The 20053-nt window shown below is 44.5% G+C and overlaps 1 protein-coding gene across 1 annotated transcript in view; it reads right to left on the bottom strand.

Moving 5' to 3' along the window:
• Window positions 1–20053, bottom strand: part of ABCA4 (ATP binding cassette subfamily A member 4) — a 110718-nt gene that overhangs the window by 81910 nt on the left and 8755 nt on the right. Inside the window, 6 exon segments of the mRNA XM_064148254.1 lie at window positions 1699–1896; window positions 2596–2712; window positions 6381–6520; window positions 7971–8211; window positions 8593–8682; window positions 11155–11352. Of these exon segments, the coding sequence (XP_064004324.1) occupies window positions 1699–1896; window positions 2596–2712; window positions 6381–6520; window positions 7971–8211; window positions 8593–8682; window positions 11155–11352 (984 nt within the window).

The raw sequence follows: 20053 nt of genomic DNA, 5'->3' as shown, positions 1-20053 counted from the left end.
AACTAATAAAGAGGGACTGGTTATGGTCATTAAAGTCGGGAACAGCCTTGGGGACAGTGATCATGACATGGTGGAGTTTAGTATTCTAAAGGGTAGAATGAGAGCAACAAGTAGAATTGTAACCCTGGGCTTTTGCAGAGCTAACTTTGTGCTCTTCAAGGACATGCTTGCAGAATCTCATGGGCTAAGGCTCTGGAGGGTAAAGGAGCCCAAGAAAGCTGGCTAATTTTTAAAGACCACTTCCCAAGCCCAAGCTAGATGTGTTCCCCTGAATAAAAAAAATCAGATAGACGTGCTAGGAGACCTGCATGGTTGAATAAGAAGTTCCTGAAGGAAATCTCAGGGAAGAAGGAATTTTACAATTCATGGAAGAAGGGATTGGTCACCTGGGAGAACTGTAGAAGGGTAGTCAGGGCTTGTAGGAAAGTAACAAGGAAGGCCAAAGCCCTCTTGGAACTGAAGCTGACAAAGGAAGTAAAACAGAACAAGAAGGGCTTATTCAAACATATCAGTAGAAAAAGGAAGTACAGGGAAGATGTGGGCCCACTGCTGAACGAGAAAGCAAGAAGGCAGCCTTGATAACTGAGGATGCAGAGAAGGCAGAGTTGCTGAATGCCTTCTTTGCATCAGCCTTTACACCTAAGGCTGAACTCTCCTATGTACTCCAGACTCTGGATGGAGAGGAAGCCTGGAGGAGGGAACGCTCCCCACTGGGTTAGGAATCAGTTATACAAATTAAATATTAACAAGGTCATGGGCCCTGATGGGATGCACCCAAGGGTGCCAAGAGAACTGCCTGAGGTTATTGCTCTGCCGCTCTCCATCGTCTCTGCCAAGTCGTGGCAGACAGAGGTGCCTGAGGACTGGAGGAGAGCCAAGGTCACTCCAGTCTTCAAAAAGGGCTGGAAAGCAGTCCTGTGGAGAGGGCCCTGGGAGTCCTGGTTCCCATTGTACCCTGTGAAGACATTCTAAAATGCCATCAAACTGTAAATAGCAGACTTTAAAAGAACAAGATCATTATGAAGAACACTTCAGGACACTAACTGCCCTCATATTGTGATTGTTCCAGCACTGACCTGCTGCAGCTTAAGTGAGAAATTATTCTGCTAACACCATGGCTCTTGGAAAGTCTCAGAGAGCCCAACTTAAAGCACAGCACTAGAGAAGAAGGCTAAAGATTCCAGGAAAGGAACACAAACATCTTGTCAGGAGGGGCTATAGAACAAGGGTAAACTCCCCACACTGGTTTCAATGACATTTTGGTCAGGTGTTTAAAAACCTGAAGGAGAGTTTATCAAAGAATGATTAGCTTCTCTGGTCCTGCTCTTGATGAAATTAGTGGTAATTAGCATTAAAAAAAAAAAATCAAAAACAAAAGCAAACCTACAAACATTTCCTTGAGATTTTTTATTCACTTTCTACCACTTGCCATGAAAGTGTGTTCAGACATTCAGCCAACATTTTGAATATAGTATTTAAGGATCATAAGATTGAAGTGTTTTGATTTTTTCCCCCCAATAATAAGCCCCTATGTGCTCACACTACTGCATTATTTTAAAACACACTTTTAATGTTGAGACTAAAATTGAAACAAATTAAGAAGTCTTCCAATTTTATTATTATTGTCTGTTGCCACAGATGCCAGGTACTTCCTAATCTGCTTCAAGATTTTCCCAGCAGTAGGAGGGATGACCTTACCTCCAGGTACTGACTGAGTAGACGCAGTGCTTGGTCTGCAGCTCTGAAGATATTCCGCCAATCAAAGTCTGCCATTCCCTCCTCCCGGCTTCCTGGAGACCCATTGTGGAGAAAGTTGATAATGTGTTCAGCAGTGAAGCCTTCAGCACGTAGCTGGCTGTTCAAGAAGTTCCTCACTGTAGGATGCTTCAGAGAGTCCTGAGGAAACACATCAGGACAGCTTCAATGCAAGGATCCTCTTGCCATGCCCTAGACTGTGCTAAGGAGTTCTCTGTGTCAGTGGGCAATTACACACTTGAGTCACAGGTGAGAGCCAAGAGCTGCTGAAAAGAAATTTGTCCTTGACTATTTATTGCATCCTTTCCATATAAGAGAACAAAGGTAATAAATGTCTACTCCGTTACAGAATAGTGCATAAAAACAAATGTTTTCTCTAGCATGAACTGCCTTATAAACTTTAACTTTGCAGCTGATCAGAGTCAGTTCTGAGTGACCTGGAAATAAACAATTTCCTAAGGTAGCAAACTGCTGGGCCCATCAAAACCATAATCCTGCTGCCTTCTCTGCCTATATAGAGCCAAATAACATCAGGTTGTCTGTTCCTGAAAGACATTTTGTAGAGACAGGAAGGCAGTGTTTGCTGCCTTTATTAAGAAGTCATTAGTCAGATTCTAGAGAGTGACCAGATATGACGTTTTGTCACAGAGACAACACAATACCTAAGACTGGTGTCCAAACTAAGCCCAGTAGCAAGTCCAACAGTTTTAAAGACCCCAGATTCCTTGCTGCAAAGGCTGCACTTCCAGTCAAACATTTCAAATTAATTCTCTTCTCTCTTGGTAAAATAAAGGATGGTGAGAGGCTGCCCTTACTGAGAATCCTCGTCACGTTACCTACACGGATCATATTCATTTGCAGGCCATTTTGAAAGAAGTACCACAGCTGAGGTCCTAATTCTTCCCAAGCTTTGGTCAACACTCTGAGGCGTTCAAGTTCCTCAAAAGTAGAGTTAGCCTGAGGAATAGAAGAGCAGAAAGGAGTATTAGATAGGTAAGAATTTATGATCCAGCCATTCAGTGACATTACAACTTACAAACATTGTCATTTTTACCTTCATACTTAATGAACTTTTTAAAATAGCATAAATTTCAATAATCCTCAGAAAAACAATGTACAAAATTGAATCAAGGTCACACAGGATAGATTTCTGTTGTCTATATAATGTGAAAAAAAAGTGCACATCAACTCCACTTAATTGCAATTCCTTTAAATACTGAGATTTTAGGTAGAATGATTTTTTTCCCCCTCTTTTCTTTTATAACTATCTCACTTAGGAACTCAAAATGATGATGTTGATAGATGAATAAATGTGAGGCAGTTGGAGAAGCCACATTCTCATAGGTGAGATACTAGTTAAGATTTGAAACATTGGGCTGCTATACATCTTATGTTTTTCTGTGTAAGCTACAAGCAGCAGCTCTTCTGTGCTTCACACAGGTGTCAAGGACAAATTAATCGCTGCTTGTGAGGTCACCTAGGTCATACTTGACCTTGATTGAACTGCTCAGATATGTTTCATCCAACTTAAGGCTCTTATCCTTAGCCCAGGGTCAATCCTATTTTTATCAATTTAAAATTATTTATCATTTCAACCAGATATTGCTATAGGTTTGTAATTTTGCTGTGTTAGGTGTCAGTGAGTCTAACCAAGTCTCACAGCTGCATCATATAAATATTTACTGGCCTGGCACTGCTGGTGTTTCTGTATCTGTAAAACATGGATAAACATCTCTGCTGTCACTAGTATAAATGTGGAATCCTATCAACAAAAGACTGTTTGGCCTGGGAAAAGCACAGTGTTGACCAAGATAGGAGAATGGGTAAAGATCTGTCTCCTTTGGTTCTTTTCAAACAATCCCTTCTGTGATGGCCATTGGAGCAAATGGAGTTCTGACAGGGAAATCTGATTAAGTGGAGGCAGCTGAGCCGTTCCTTGTTTTTCTAGAGATGTTTCTTGGAATCATAGGATCAGTCAGGGTTGGAAGGGACCACAAGGACCATCTAGTTCAAATGCCCCTGCCATGGGCAGGGACACTCAAACCTAGATCAGGTTGGTCAGAGCCTCATTCCAGTCTGGACTTACACACCTTCAGGGATGAGCCTCAACACCTCCCTGGGCAACCCATTCCAGGGCCTCACCACCCTCATGGTGAAGAACTTCCTCCTCATGTCTAGTCTGAACCTACCCATATGCATCTTTCCTCCATTCCCCCTAGCCCTGTCCCTACCTGATACCCTAAAAAGTCCCTCCCCAGCTTTTTTGTAGGCCCCCTTCAGGTACTGGAAGGCCACAATAAGATCACCTCGGAGCCTCCTCTTCTCCAGACTGAACAGCTCCAACTCTTTCATTCTGTCCTCATAGGAGAGGCGCTCCAACCCTTTGATCATGCTCGTGGCCCTTCACTGGACACGCTCCAGCATGTCCACATTCCTCTTGTAATAGGTGCTCCAGAACTGGGTGCAGTACTCCAAGTGGGGTCTCACCAGAGCAGAGTAGAGGGGGACAATCACCTCCCTCAACCTTCTGACAACACTTCTCCTGATGCAGCCCAGGCTCTGGTTGGCTTTCTGGGCTGCAAGTGCACACTGTTGGCTCATGTTGAGCTTATTGTCCACCAGCACCCCCAAGTCCCCGTCCTCAGGACCTTGCACTTGGTCTTGTTGAACCTCACGTGGTTGGCTTGTGCCCACCTCTCCAGCCTGTCCAGGTCCCTTTGGATGGCATCCCTTACCTCCAACATGTCTGCTGCATCACACAGCTTGCTATCATCATCAAACTTGCTGAGGGTGCACTCAATGCCACTGTCCAGGTCACCGACAAAGAAGTTGAATACAACTGGTCTTTTGACTGATCCCTGAGGGACTCTGCTGCCACTGGCCTCCACTTGGACATGGACCTATTGACAGCCAAGCCAGTTCTTTATCCATCTAGTGGTCCACCCATCAAACCTACATTTCACCAGCTTGGAGACCAGGATGTGTTGCAGGACAGTGTCAAAGGCCTTACTCAGGTCCAGATAAATGACATCAGTTACCCCTCATCTATCAGTGTTGCAACCTGTTCATAGAAGACCAGCAGGTTCGTTAGGCAGGATTTGCCCTTGGTGAAGCCATGCTGATTGTACTCAATCACCTCTTCACTATTCTCCTGTCTCAGAAGTGCTTCTAGGAGGATCTGCTCTATGATCTCACTGGGCACAGAGATGAGACTGACTGGCCTGCAGTTCTCCAGCTCCTCCTTCTTACCCTTTTTGAAAATGGGAGTTATGTTTCCCCTTTTCCAGTCAGTAGGGACTTCACCAGACTACCATGACTTTTAGAATACAATAGAGAGAAGTTTAGCAACCTCATCTGCCAGTTTTCTCAGTATCCATGGGTGTATCCTGTCAGATCCCATGGGCTTGAACACCTTCGGGTTCTTCAGGTGATCATGAACCTGACCTTCACTTGTGATGGGCAGATCTTCCTTCCAGTCCCTGCCATTATCTTCCATGACTCCAGGAGTGTGGCTGGAGGCCTTTTCAGTAAAGACTGAGGTAAAGAAGTCATTGAGAACCTCAGCCTTTTCCATGTCATTTGTGACCATTTCACCTGTTTCCTTTCTGAGGGAGCCCACACCTTTCCTAGTCTTCTTTTTACCATTAATATACCTGTAGAAATTCTTGGTGTTCCCTTTGACCTTCCTGGCTAGATTCAATTCAAACTGTGCATTGGCTTTCGTAACTAGATCTCTGTCTGCTAGGGCATCTTCCTTACATACCCCCCATTCTAGCTGTCCTTTCTTCCACTCCTTTTAAAGTTTCTTTTTGTGTGACAGCATGTCCAGGAGCTTCTTGCTCAGCCAAGCAGGCCTCCTAGTATTCTTTCCTGCTTTTCTCTTTGTTGGTATGCATTGCTCCTGGACACAGAGGAGGTGATCCTTGAATACTGACCAGCTGTCCTGGGCCTCTCTTCCCTCTAGGGCTTCATCCCATGATACTCTGGCCACCAGATCCCTGAAGCAATCAAAGTCTGCACACCTAAAATCTAGGGCCATAAGCTTAGGATACGTCCTCCTGGTTGCCCTGAGTACCTTAAATTCAGCTGCTTCATGGTCACTGCAGCCAAGGCTGTCTCTGAGCCTCACATCGGTCATCAGCCCTTCTTTGTTGGTGAGAGCAAGGTCCAGCATAGCACCTTTTCTTGTTGGTTCCTCTACCATTTGGAGGAGGAAGTTGTCATCTATGCAATTCAGCAACATCCTGGATTGCTGACACCTTGCTGTGTTGTCCTTCAGCAGATGTCAGAGTGGTTGAAAGCCCCCATGAGGACCAGGGCTTATGACTTAGAAGCTACTTCTCTTTGCCTGTGAAGGGCCTCTTTTGTCTGGTTCTGCTGGTCAGGTGGCCTGTAGCACACTCCTACAGTAACATCACCCTCCCCGTCTTCCCTTTAACACTCTCAACCAGCTCATCATCTTTCCCCAGGTGGGGCTTCACTGATTCTAGCTGGTCACTGATACAGAGGGCAATACCTCCTCCTCTCCTTCCCTGCCTATCCTTCCTAAAGAGCTTGTACCCATCTACCCCTACATTCCAGTAGGCTTTTAGAAATACATGGGTTTGTACTTCTAAATTTCTTACATTTTTAAGGATTTGCTGTACAGCAGGTGAATCGGGAGCAAAGAGAATTTTTCCCATCAGCAGGGGCTTCGCAGCACTCCAGGCAATTTTGGTGAAAGGGTTTGACTCCAAGCTCTGGATCAATGCATTACAAAAGGGTGCTGAAGACAGAAAGACAGACAGTCTTTATGCAACCTTATTGAAATCCTGGCCTAGTCATGTCCTGCATGGCTTAGTACTGGTCACACAGACAGCTTAGAGCATTTTGAATCTGTGTGGGTCACGCACATTCTGCAATTCAGTAGCAGCACCTCTAAATAGAAGGAAAAGGCTGTAAAGCAGATATTGGAGCAATAAGGCAAACACTCTGGAAGAGTAAATAGAAATAAATATAACCCTTTGTTATTTGTAAGGAATTTCAGATGGAAGGGAACCAGACAACTCAGATCTCACTGAATGATTTTGGGTTCTCATTGCTTTTCTTATAATGGCTAAGTTTATACTCTTGTATTGCAGTTTGAGCTAAGAAGCTCTCTTCCCTCCTATTAGTGGTTAATTCCCTCAGAGTATAAACTAGCCGACTGGAGATCCAGCAGGTCTCAAAGTGGAACTCCAGAACATTTCACAACTGGATCCTACAATAATTCAGAACTAAACATTTAAATGTAAATATCTTACTCTTGTGCAACAAAGGTTACTTGGATAGCTTGCAACTATTTTTTTCCTTGGCTGAAGAAATGAAGTACTGGGCCTTTTACTGGTCTTTTAGGGATTCAGAGACAAATAGAGCCAAGTATCAACACAGAGAAAGGGATGAAACTCTCCACAAGCATAATGCTCATCTGTACTTTTTAATCTACGATAGCAGGAGTGACACAGAAATATACTACTTTCTATAATGTGGCTGTTAGTACAGAAAAGTGCCTGATAATGTTCTCCATGTAGAGAAAAACTAGAGAGTGAAGAGGACATAATACAAAGACAAAATAATGAATGGTAGAAAAGCTAGAATGGGTTCAGCTTTGCATTTTCTCCTATGACTAGAGCAGGAAGGTTAAGTGAAGAAATCCAAGTGACAAAACCTGGTACGCTGAAATGCTTTGTCTGTGGGATTGAATCATGCTCCAGAGTGTTACTGTGCTATACTTCTGTGCAGGAAGAGGACAGCCACCATGTAGCAGTTTGAGTGTTATTTCAAAAGAGAGATTTTGAAATTCTTGTACACTGGGCCATCAATCAAGCTGAAAGACTTTTAAAAAAATTATCTTGGAGAAAATTAATTCCAGAGTGCATCACTGTACTTCCCTGAACCTTTTCCAAGGCCATCTCTTTCTTCCCGATACCAGGAAGACAGGGGATCTGTCTCAGTGATGCCAATGACAACACTTATGCCTTCATATTGAAAGCATACATACATTTCTGCAAGTTCTCAATTCCTGGTCCTCTCTGCTTCCAGCTATGAGCCAAGTATGAAGGAAAAAACCCTATTTCACCTGTCTCAAGTTTTCTGAATCAATCTCTCAAAACTGTTATTTTATAAAAGTAGCAGTGGTACTCTAACATAAGTTTCATCTGTCTAGAGTCTTTCTAATAGTTGGTAGAAAAACTTACTGGTTGTGTTATCATAAAGATAAGTGGATTTCTTTCTTGTTGAATCAATTCCCAGGAAAGCTTTGTAGTTATTATCTTCATACCAGTTGAAAGAGAGCACTCTAGATCCACCTCCTTCTGGGTAGCCACAGAAAAGACCAGACAGGGAGCTCACCAAATGGTCCAAGGATTCTGGCCTTCCCTCTTGCACAAATGGCTGCAGAACTGTCAAGAGCTCCTGCACGCTTGGCTTCCCGACGAGCTGCAGCAAGACAAGGCTGTTAATTGTGACCTTCAAAGAAAGCAAGTACCTGGTGAGGTCTCAGTTGTAGCCAGACTGGTAAAGCATGGATGTAGTCAGAACCTCATCCTTTGATCTCCGCTGTCGGTGTCACAAGCATCATTTTCAGTTCTTGTTCTCTCGTGCCTTTTCTGGAGAACAGAATGCACTTCACAACTCCTGACTTTACTTTCACATGTATCTTGTAATGACAGAAGAATTAATTGCTAAGGAATAAACTCTTCCCAAACAAGTGTGTTTTCACTCTGATACAGCAGGTAACTGAACTATAAAAACAACAAAGCAAAAAGAGGGCTGTGTGCCACCCAAAAAAGTGATGTCATCTATTGTTAAACCACTTACTTTTTGCACTGCTTGAGAGACATTAGCCAGAACCCTGCCCCAGGTTCTCAAGTCAGCACCCGGTGAGTTTCTGTCCAACACTGTGGGAAGCTGTGCACAGATCAGAAATTCAGATGAGTGGGTTTATAGTCTCTATGTGAAAACACCTGCCACAGTGAGAGAAGAAAATGCAGATGGATTGGCTTATAGGGCCATAAATGCAGTACACAAGTGCAGGCACAGGCTCACACAGCAGCTTGTGTAAGAACTCTTCCTAATAAGAGCTGCACCAGTCTCAGGCAACTGAAAATACAGTTTGTGATTCCTTCTGCTGATCTAAGCCCACCATGCCTAAAGATGAACAAAATGAAGGAGGAATGCAGGGATAGGGATTTCTGAGAAGCTGCTTCTCACAGAGGCTACGCTTCCAGTGAGCTGTACAGCAGACTCTTATTAACTTCCGAATTCAGCAAAGGTTGTGGCACAGAAGTCCTCAATCTGCCATGAAAGCAAAACTGTCAGTACATTACACTTGAGCAATTCCCTGGCTTTGGAGACAGTCTAGCCATCAGGTCTGACAGCAAGCATTACTTCTGCAGATTCCTGCAGACTGGACCAGTGGCCCTTCCAGCAGAAGTTAATGCTTTAGCTGTCACTCACCTCTTCAATAGCTGAGCCCAGAGTGCATTCTCACATACCACTTTGCTTACATCACTGCCAGCTGGCTGAGTAACTACACACGTGCTTGGATGAGCACTCTTGAGGCTTTCTCAGGCACTTCTTTCTTCTTGTTTTTACAACAAAATATAAAGCTGGAGTTCTAGATAGCTAGACTGTAATATTTATTAGATTAGCCTCTAAAAAGACTTCCCCAAAGCTGTAGCAACATGAAAAAAGAAACCCTCTTCTCCACAACTGGCTGCATATTAAAGCCCATTGGAAGTCAGGGTGTGGATACCCTTCCAATAGTCTTCCAAGGGGAAGCCTTGGCAGACAAATCTTGTAGTACCACGTCAGAATATAAGTTTACATCTGAACGCTGTCTTTTGTAACTCCAGATTCTTGTTTCAGGCTTTTGTTTCTACTTCCCTTGTGAGTTGGATTTTTGTTTAAACACAGAAATCTGATTCATCAGCTCTCATCTTTCCTTTGGTATGACAGCAATATCATGTGTTAGCAACTTACTTTTGAAGCAAAACAGTACAGCTGTGCATATTCACATGAAGTCCTTAAATGATGAAAACCTATCTTAGGAGCACTGTGGCATTAATTCCTTCCTACTTTTGGCAAGCACCTAATATATGAAAATATCTGAGTTTATCTTCAGAAATAGAAAAGAGCAACTTTTTAAATGCTAACCTCAGATTCTTATTGGGCAAAATCACACAGGCACAATGAATGACTGTCAGTGCTAAAATAATCAAACAGTAATTTAGCTGCTAGGTCAATTAAAGCTTCTGGCATCTTCTCTTCCTAACTTTGAGCAACTCAAAGCTGAAGAAAATCCATGTTAAATTAATCACAGCACTACACTGCTGTGGCAGTCAGATTGATAACTTCTATGGCTCTATGGCAGCTGCTGATATCTTTTGTCTGCTGCATATGGCAAACTGACAACATGATGCCTTCATGACACTTAGCAAAAAAGGTGGAAATAGGCAAATAAAATTTATTGTTGAAAAATGCAGAGTTGTGATCACAGGGAAAACAAGCACGAAACACATGCAGGCAATGATGGGCTCTTAGTTTGCTATCAGGAGGAAAGGGATCTTTGAGTCTTTATGGTGCTCTGAAAGCAACAGCTAACTGTGTGGAATACAAAAGGAGTTTTAAAAAAATCGGGAAAAGAATAGAGAATGAAAGGGGAAAAAACACCACAATGTCATATATATATATACATAAAAAATTTAACATTACTACTTTTAAATGTGTAATGAAATGTTAAGAATAGCAATCAAAAAAATATCAAAGATGCCATAATCATTCCATACTGAAGTTCACAGTTGTGTTTAACTTACTGCAATAAGACCACAGCAGAAATAGGAACAGCACAAAGAAGGGCAATGAAAATTAACACAGATAAGGAAAAGCTTCTATAGAAACTCTGAAAGCAAGTACAAGTTGGTTGGGTTATTTGTTAAAAGGCTCATATTGGTTATGCTACCTCAGGCTGCACTGTGGCTCTGCTCTCATCACATTCAGTCATGCCTCACATAGGAAAGAGCAGATGTATGAAGTATTTTCAGAACCCTTAGCAAGGTCCCTGTAGATCTTGCATACAATATTTTGCTACACAGCCTAGAACAATCAGCTACATACACAACTCTGATATTAAAGCTGCATTTGAATCTTTAAGTTCTGTTGTACTGTTCATTTCATCTGTTTCATCCCAAAGCATACTCAGAATAGTCTAGCATCCTGCTGAGGAAGGTTAACAATCACATATCCATAACCTCACCTTTGCAGGTATAAACAGAGACCACTTGGAGCGTTGGTGATGTATCACAAAGAAAAATCCCAAAGGCCAATGAAATATCAGAGAAAGAAACAACAATAAGGCAGAGAGATTGTGTTAATACTTACCAGCTGAAATAGCTTAAAGAAATCAACATTTGCATACAAGGCATCTTCTACTCTCTGTAGACTTTCCTGGGATAAGGTACACATGACCTTGTGCACAGAAGGGAGACCTCGTCTGCTGCTGAAGATAATGAAGCGGTCCAGGAGCGTCTGACTGCAAGCAATATCCTTCAGAGTCAAGTCAGGAACACCATAGGCAAACTGTAACCAGAAAAAATATTTCAGTTACTGTTATGGAACCTTCATACTACTCAGGAAAAATTGAAGAATTATCAGAATTAAACATTTTGATGTCAACCCCTGCCAACACTTCAACTTCGGAACCACTTTCAGTTAATGTTATGCTAGATCAGCTTGCCTCTTATGTCACAGAATTACAGAAACATTCCAGTTGGAAAAGACCCCCAGGATCACCATTTCTAACCATTATCCCTACTCTACAAAGTTCACCCTAAACCATATTCCCAAGCACCACATCCAAACGACCTTTAAATACTGCCAGGCTTGGTGACTCCACCACCTCCCTGGGCAGCACATTCCAATGCCTGTCCACTCTTGCTTGGAAAAAAATCTTCCTAATGTCCAGTCTAACCCTGCCCTGCTGCAGCTTGAGACCATTCCCTCTTGTTCTGTCACTAATGACCTGTGAGAAGTGACCAGCACCAACCTCTCCACAACCTCCTTTTGGGTACTTGTAGACAGCCATGAGGTCTGCCCTTAGCTTCCTCTTCTCAAAACTAAGCAGTTCCAGATCCTTCAGTTGCTCCTCATCAGATTTATTCTCCAGACCCTTTCCCAGATTCATTGTCCTCCTCTACACTGGCTCCAGCACCTCCACATCTCTCTTGTATTGAGGTGCCCAAAACTGGACACAAAACTCAAGGTGTGGCTTCACCAATGTTGAGTACAAGTCACATTTCCCCTCTTCCAATTAGCAATTCTTCCTTTCATTACAAAAGTTCTGATGACTCTTCTCTATTTGTCATCTCAGCACACCTAATGTCAAGGCATTCATCCTTGTGGAGGAATAGCTTGAAGGATTGCCTGAAGATATTTCCTCAGGACCAGCCAGTTCTGCCACACCACTCTACCTTTCCTAGTTAGGGCAGTTATATTATTTAAAAAAAAAAAATCTATTCCCTCTGATCATCGAGCTTGATTTCCCTCAGTGGTTTATTTCAGTTATGATTATTCCACTCCAGTGCTTCCCACAGCCATTATTCATTACCACTGTGTGCAGGCAGATTCCCCTGCTAAGGAATCTGCCCCTGGAAACAGTGAGGGATGGGTACAGATCCCTGTCAGGGGTAGTAAGGGAAATCCACCCCAGCCCTCTCCTCCTCTTCCTCTGCCCTTGCACAACAAGTATGAGGCCCTGCATGCAGAGGGTACAGAGGGTGAGAACAACGAGGAGCATCCAACTGTGACATTGCCTAGGGTGGAGCAGTCTCCACCAACTGTGGTGACTAGCTCCACAAAAAAAAACAAAAAAAAAAAGAAGGGTTGCAGTTGTTGGAGATTCTGTCTTGAGGGGGACAGAGGGACCCATTTGTCATCCCGACCCGTCTCACAGGGAGGTCTGCTCCCTTCCTGGTGCCCGGGTTAGGGACATCACCAGGAGAATCCCTAACCTAATACACCGCTCTGATTATTACCCCTTGCTGGTAATACAGGCTGGCAGGGATGAAATTGAAAAGAGGGGGACCAGGGCAATTAAAAAGGAATTTAAGGCCCTGGGGAAATTGATAGATGGGGCGGAAGCGCAGGTGGTGTTCTGCTCAGTTCCCTCTGTGGCAAGGGAGTTCACAGAGAGGAACAGCAGAACCTACAATATCAATAAATGGCTGAGGGGATGGTGCGAGCGGCGGCATTTGGGGTTTTTTGACCATGGGGGAACTTTTACTGCACCGGACCTACTTGATCGTGATGGGGTGCAATTGTCTAGGAGGGGCAGGAGAGTCCTGGCAATGGAGTTGGCAGGGCTCATTAGGCGGGCTTTAAACTAGGTCTGAAGGGGGTGGGTGAGGCAATTACTCTCCCTGAGAAGGAGAGAGTGGCAAGGAAACTAGGGACAATTGGGGAATCAAGAGCCCAGCTGAAGTGCATCTACACCAATGCACGCAGCTTGGGTAACAAGCAGGAGGAATTGGAAGTCCTGGTCCACCAGGGTGACTATGATATAGTTGCCATTTAAGAAACTTGGTGGGATGACAGGCATGACTGGGCTGCTATACTGGGGGGATATAATCTCTTCAGGAGAGATAGGCAAGGGAGAAGAGGAGGAGGGGTGGCTCTGTATATTAGGGAGTCACTCCATGCCACTGAGCTTGAAGTGAGGGATGAAGGGGTTGAGAGCCTGTGGGTTAAAATCAGAGGGAGGACAAACAAATCTGACATCCTGGTTGGAGTCTGTTATAGACCGCCCAACCAGGATGAAGAAACAGATGAGGTATTTTACAAACAATTGGAGGCTGTCTCAAGATCAGATCTTGTCCTGGTGGGCGACTTTAACCTGCCAGATATCTGCTGGGAACTTAATTCAGCAGAGAGGAGGCAGTCCAGGAGATTTCTAGAGTGCATGGAGGACAGCTTCATGTCCCAGCTGCTAAGTGAGCCTACTAGGGGTCAAGCTCAGCTTGACCTGCTGCTGTCCAACAGAGAAGGGCTGGTAGGAGATGTGGCAGTGGGAGGCTGCCTGCGGTGTAGTGATCACGAGTTAGTGGAATTTTCAATATACAGGGAGGTAGGGAGGCACTGCAACAAAACCTACACCTTGGACTTTCGGAGGGGAAACTTCAATTTGCTTAGGAAACTTATTTCCGAAGTCCCCTGGGCAGCAGTCCTCAAGAACAAAGGGGTCCAGGATGGTTGGACCTACTTTAAACAGGAGCTCTTGAAGGCACAGGAGCTGGCAGTTCCCATGTGCCAAAAGATGAGCCAGCGGGGAAGGCGACCAGCCTGGATGAGTAAACAGCTCCTGAAGGAATTGGAGAAAAAAAGAGGATGTATCACCTCTGGAAGGAGGGGAAGGCTTCTCCTGACGTGTTTAAGGAGGAAGCCAGATTATGCAGGAGAAAAATTAGAGAGGCTAAGGCCCAGCTAGAACTTAGGCTGGCCACTTCCGTGAAGGATAACAAAAAACACTTTTATAAATTTATCAACGCTAAAAGGAAGGACAAGAAGAGCCTCCACTCCTTACTGGACCAGGAGGGGAATACTATAACTGATGATGTAGAAAAGGCTGAGGTCCTGAATGCCTTCTTCGCCTCAGTTTTCAACAGTAAGGAAGGAGGAGGAGAAGAATGGCCTCTTGAAAAGGGAAATGGGGTCAGGGAGCGGTGTGTTCCCCTGGAAATTCATGAAGAATTAGTTCAGGATCTGCTCAGCCATCTGGACACCCACAAGTCCATGGGACCAGATGGGATCCATCCCAGGGTGCTGAGAGAGCTGGCAGATGAGCTGGCCAAGCCGCTCTCCATCATTTTCCAGCAGTCCTGGCTCACCAGAGAGGTCCCAGGAGACTGGAAAATGGCCAACGTGGTCCCCATCCACAAGAAGGGTCGGATGGAGGAACCTGGGAACTACAGACCCGTCAGCCTGACCTCAGTGCCAGGGAAACTGATGGAGCAGGTTATCTTGGGGGTGATAAGAGCGCACCTAAGGGATGGCAAAGGGCTCAGGTCCAGCCAGCATGGGTTTAGGAAGGGCAGATCCTGCCTTTCTAACCTGATCTCCTTCTATGATCAGGTGACCCGCTTGGTGGATGTGGGGAGGCCTGTGGATGTGGTCTATCTGGACTTCAGCAAGGCCTTTGACACTGTCCCCCACAGCAAACTGCTGGCTAAGCTGTCAGCCCATGGCTTGGATGGCAACACTCTGTGCTGGGTTAGGAACTGGCTGGAGGGCCGAGCCCAGAGAGTGGTGGTGAATGGTGCCACATCCAGCTGGCGGACGGTCACTAGTGGTGTCCCTCAGGGATCTGTGCTGGGCCCCATCCTCTTTAACATCTTCATAGATGATCTGGATGAGGGCATCGAGTCAGTCATCAGCAAGTTTGCAGATGACACAAAGCTGGGGGCAGATGTGACTGAGTTGGAAGGCAGAAGGGCTCTGCAGCAGGACCTTGACCACCTGTACAGATGGGCAGAGTCCAATGGGATGGGCTTCAATAGCTCCAAGTGCAGGGTGCTGCACTTTGGCTACAACAACCCCATGGAGAGATACAGGCTAGGGTCGGAGTGGCTGGAGAGCAGCCAGACAGAGAGGGATCTGGGGGTACTGATTGATACCCGCCTGAACATGAGCCAGCAGTGTGCCCAGGTGGCCAAGAGAGCCAGTGGCATCCTGGCCTGCATCAGGAATGGTGTGGTCAGCAGGAGCAGGGAGGTCATTCTGCCCCTGTACTCTGCACTGGTTAGACCACACCTTGAGTATTGTGTTCAGTTCTGGGCTCCCCAGTTTAAAAGGGACGTTGAGATGCTTGAGCGTGTCCAGAGAAGGGCGACAAGGCTGGTGAGAGGCCTTGAGCACAAGCCCTATGGGGAGAGGCTGAGGGAGCTGGGATTGTTTAGCCTGGAGAAGAGGAGGCTCAGGGGTGACCTTATTGTTGTCTACAAGTACCTGAGGGGTGGTTGTGGCCAGGAGGAGGTTGCTCTCTTCTCTCAGGTGGCCAGCGCCAGAACAAGAGGACACAGCCTTAGGCTGCACCAGGGGAGGTTTAGGCTCGAGGTGAGGAGAAAGTTCTTCACTGAGAGAGTCATTGGACACTGGAATGGGCTGCCCGGGGAGGTGGTGGAGTCGCCGTCCCTGGGGCAGTTCAAGGCAAGGTTGGACGTGGCACTTGGTGCCATGGTCTAGCCTTGAGCTCTGTGGTAAAGGGTTGGACTCGATGATCTGTGAGGTCTCTTCCAACCCTGATGATACTATACTATGATACTATGATAAAGCCAGGCTTTAGAAAGCCAATTTGCATTAAACCACACCCATCTATTGATTACCACTTCTAATGTAAACCTGGAACAGAAACAGTTACTATCTTTAATGTTAATGTTCAACTAGTGGAAACAGATGTCCTGGAAGGCTAATAGGCCTATTAGATGTCCTGGCTTGCCCCACCCTTCTCCTGATGGGGCAAGCAAGAGTGGGAGGAAAACAAAGGCTTGGGCAATTACGTCCCCTCCCAAAGTGATAAACAGGTACCCACAGGTGTTTAGGTACTTGCTGGTGTCTTGCCCAAATAAGGGTGAGCAAGGACCGATTTCACATAATATGGTTGGTTTTGCAAATGCCATTTTGATTGGTGAATCTCTGTGGCTAAAGGAGCCATTACATTCAGGCAAATAATATAAATTGAGCTAAATTGCAAGCAGTTGTGCTGCCTCTGCCTCACTGCTCTTGGACAACATGTGCTGCTCTGCCTTGTGCTTCAGACTAGATTAAGCCTGATGTTTTGGGTTTGAACTACCTGGAAACATAAGTGCTTCAAGTTTTCTAGAAGGCATTTAAGTTCCTCACAACATTGTGAGAAGTGACGTCAACATCATGCTCTCTGTACATCTTCAAGAGATTCTGTCTGCATCTCTGCAAACCTCCATGCCAAGAAGACCCAGTATTAGGTCAGAGATTGTCTGACTCTTTCCCAGCACCCCATGAAGATCTAGAAGCCTCTCAACAACCAAGCACTTCCAACACTGCCAACACAAAGGAGCCAGGGACTATCTTGAAAATTCTATTCCACTGCAGTGAGTAGAACAGACTTTCCCTAGGGCTCTGGGCTGCCTTTTATTTGTAAGTGGGGCAAAGCCATTTTTGTGGCTAAACTTGTCCAACTGTCTGCTTCTCCTAAATTAATGCATTGCCCATAATCATCCTTGTGAAGATTTTCCCGACTGAATTAGAACCCAAGTTTAACTAATTTATATAGAGTTGTGGGCAGGGCTTTCAGGAAACAAAATTAACTACGTATTTTATAATTCCTGCCTTGTTAATTGCCCCAACTAAATCAACAGATTGGTTTATAATTAAACCAATATAAATGCAGAGTAAGTCTGCAACAATCTGCAGATTTATCTGGGCTTTACATGGCTGTAGTAAAATACTCCCTGAAGGCTAAGAGTCATTCTACTTGCTTTGTAATGGATGGAATATATGGCAATATAATAAAAAACAGTACTGGACATGCCTCATAAACTTATGTTCCCATCCTCTCTCCATCTCCTTTCACAGTACAAGTTATAAGGACAAAATCTCAACACTGTGCTGACTGTAAATGCCTTACTATATCTGAGACAAAACAGAGCCCTTCAGACAAGAGCTGTGCACTGACAAAATATCATTGGGCTAAATTAATTCAATAAGATGCACTGAAATAAACACTCAAATCTTGGATCACACCAAACACAGCACTCCTGTACCAGACCAGACACAGGTCTGCATTGTTTTCCTAAGCAAGTTAACAAGGCCATCTAAAACATCCTGAATGGCATAAAAACTTTGTATCCGCAAATCTCCTATGGTTGGTATCTGAGACCAATTTGGTGGCAAACAAAAACCAGAGGAATGAGAAGAAACTTATTTCAGTTGCTTTACAGAGTGGATTCAAGCCTGAGGATTTGATCATTAGTGCTTCAGACGTCTGAAGTTATCAACAAAGCTGCAAGTGTGACTGTGGAAAGTCAGCAACCAGAGTAGGAAAGGCAGATGAAGAAAGACCTAGGGCAACACCATGTTTCATGTACCATGATTGCCCTGAGCTTCAGCTGACAAAAAGAACACATGAATGACACAGAGGGTTCATTGGGATTGCATAGAAATGTCTAGCAAAAGTCTCTGAGAGAACTGCCGTCAGCACAGCTGTCCCCATGTCAATGGGCACAGCTAGAAAGGCAGAATGCAAAAGAAATCCAACTGACACACAGTCTAGCTTGCAAAACCCCTCCAAAACAGAACACTCCCGCACCCTCCCTCAGACTGCATTTGACAGGCCTTGTGTCAGTGTAAGAATCTGCTTACTTATTCAGTCGCTTTATACTACCTATGCCTGACATGATCATCGTAGAGTGTGACTTGCAGTGAAACCGAGCTCCACAGGGAGGCAGCTGAGAACTTTGGTTTTACTGGTGAACTGAGAAAACTGTGACGTGAATGTCATTGAGAAGGATTAAACGCATTAAAAAGCAAACAAAAAAAAAAATCAAACGTTCAAAAGCAAAAGCAGCAGGAGTGAGATTATTTACAAACTAACTGCCTTTCAAGAGTGTTCACAACCAGATAGGATTGGAAAAACATCAAACCTCCGCCCTTCCCTTTTTTCCGGCAGGGTGGGCTGTTGCCGCTCTTTCTTGACCTTACTAGGTTTAGACATCAGTCTCTTATTCTTATCTTAGAATAACTTAAAAAAAAAAAATCCCCAAGCCCTCAGAGAAAAACTTCAACACTTGCTTTTTTTTTTTTTTTTTTTTTTTTCAGTGTGTCACTGTTTGGCCAAAGCTGACAAAATATTTTTTCAGCTAGTTGGCTTTTTGATCAGATTTAGCTTTCAGCACTCTGTGTCATTTCCTGCTCTCCCAGCCAGCTCAGGCCTAGATCTGCAGCCAGCTATTTGCAACAGGTCAGGCTCTTGTAAACAAACAGCTCTAAAGCTGCTCAGCTCAGTGCCATCAGAGCCAAGGGGAGAGGCTGTAGAGTGGATGTGCAAGCAAACAGAGGGTAGAGCAACACGCAGACCTAGAGACCAACTATCATGGCCAAGGCTTCAGATGACCACAGATCTAGGTTCTAGTTATGGCTCTTCAACTTCCACCGGAACCAGAAGTGCAACCCAAGTAAGTTGCTTATTGATAATCCTATAGGAATTAAGAGCTTCATCTGCCACAGGGGATGACGTTGAAAAGAATGATCTAGTGGTGGTTTGAAAATTATCAGAACCCATTTTCTACATCAGTTGCTCTTGGAGTAACTTCACTCTCTTTCCTCATAGCTGTAAATCAGCCTTTGTGATATGATCTTGTAATCTATGATTCCTTCTAACAAGAAAACTTCATGGACAACAGCATAAGACATATTCAACATCAGGTCTCCTCCAGCTTCATCTCTGATGTTCACATTTCTTTAATATGCAGCATAAAGAGAACTACATCTCCTTTGCAATCATACAGCAGAAAGATATCACAATCTAACACATTTAAATCATACTTCTGGTGACAGTGTTGAAGACTTCAGTCCTGCATTCACTGGCAGGCAGTTCTTAATAGTACATTAATGAATGTTAGTGGGAGGCTAAGAGAGCAATACACAGCAATATACAGCTCTGGCACAGCAGACCTCATGAAGAGGTTAGAGATTAAAAGGGAAAGAGAAGACCAGCAGGACATCTGTATGTATTCTTGTTAAGACCAGTAAGGAAGGGCATTTTCACCATCTCAGCTGACAGGGAGATGTGAAATTAAGTAGGATGTCAGCTTTTACTGGCTTTGCTATGATCTTGTAATACTGCTTCAGGACCAAATGAGGAGAAAAGCAGGGTTCCCCCAGTCGCAACCAGGAATACAGCAGATAAGCAGTCTGAGTGCTATAGCAGCTGGACTCTGTGGTGCACAAAAGGGACCGCATGTGAGTTCATTAATGCCCTCCCTCATTCCGGCCACATGCAGCTCCAGCATTTGTGATTTATGTGGTAGTGAAAACCAGGAATTCTGTCTTTCGGCCTCAATTATTCACTTGCTTCCACCCACATAATAATACAGCATAATCCAGAGTTCTGATTCAGCAACATCCATTCATTAATACAACATTTCTCACAGAGCTCCCAGCCATCAGCACATGCAGAGGCAGAGAGCCTGAGTTTGGTCAAATGCAGTCTCCTGCCCAGCTGCTTCAGGAGGGATTTGACCTGCAGTTTCAC

The sequence above is a fragment of the Pogoniulus pusillus genome, chromosome 8, assembly GCF_015220805.1.
Source record: "Pogoniulus pusillus isolate bPogPus1 chromosome 8, bPogPus1.pri, whole genome shotgun sequence".
In the NCBI taxonomy this organism is placed as follows: Eukaryota; Metazoa; Chordata; class Aves; order Piciformes; family Lybiidae; genus Pogoniulus; species Pogoniulus pusillus.
This window is presented reverse-complemented; position numbering and strand designations above follow the sequence as displayed.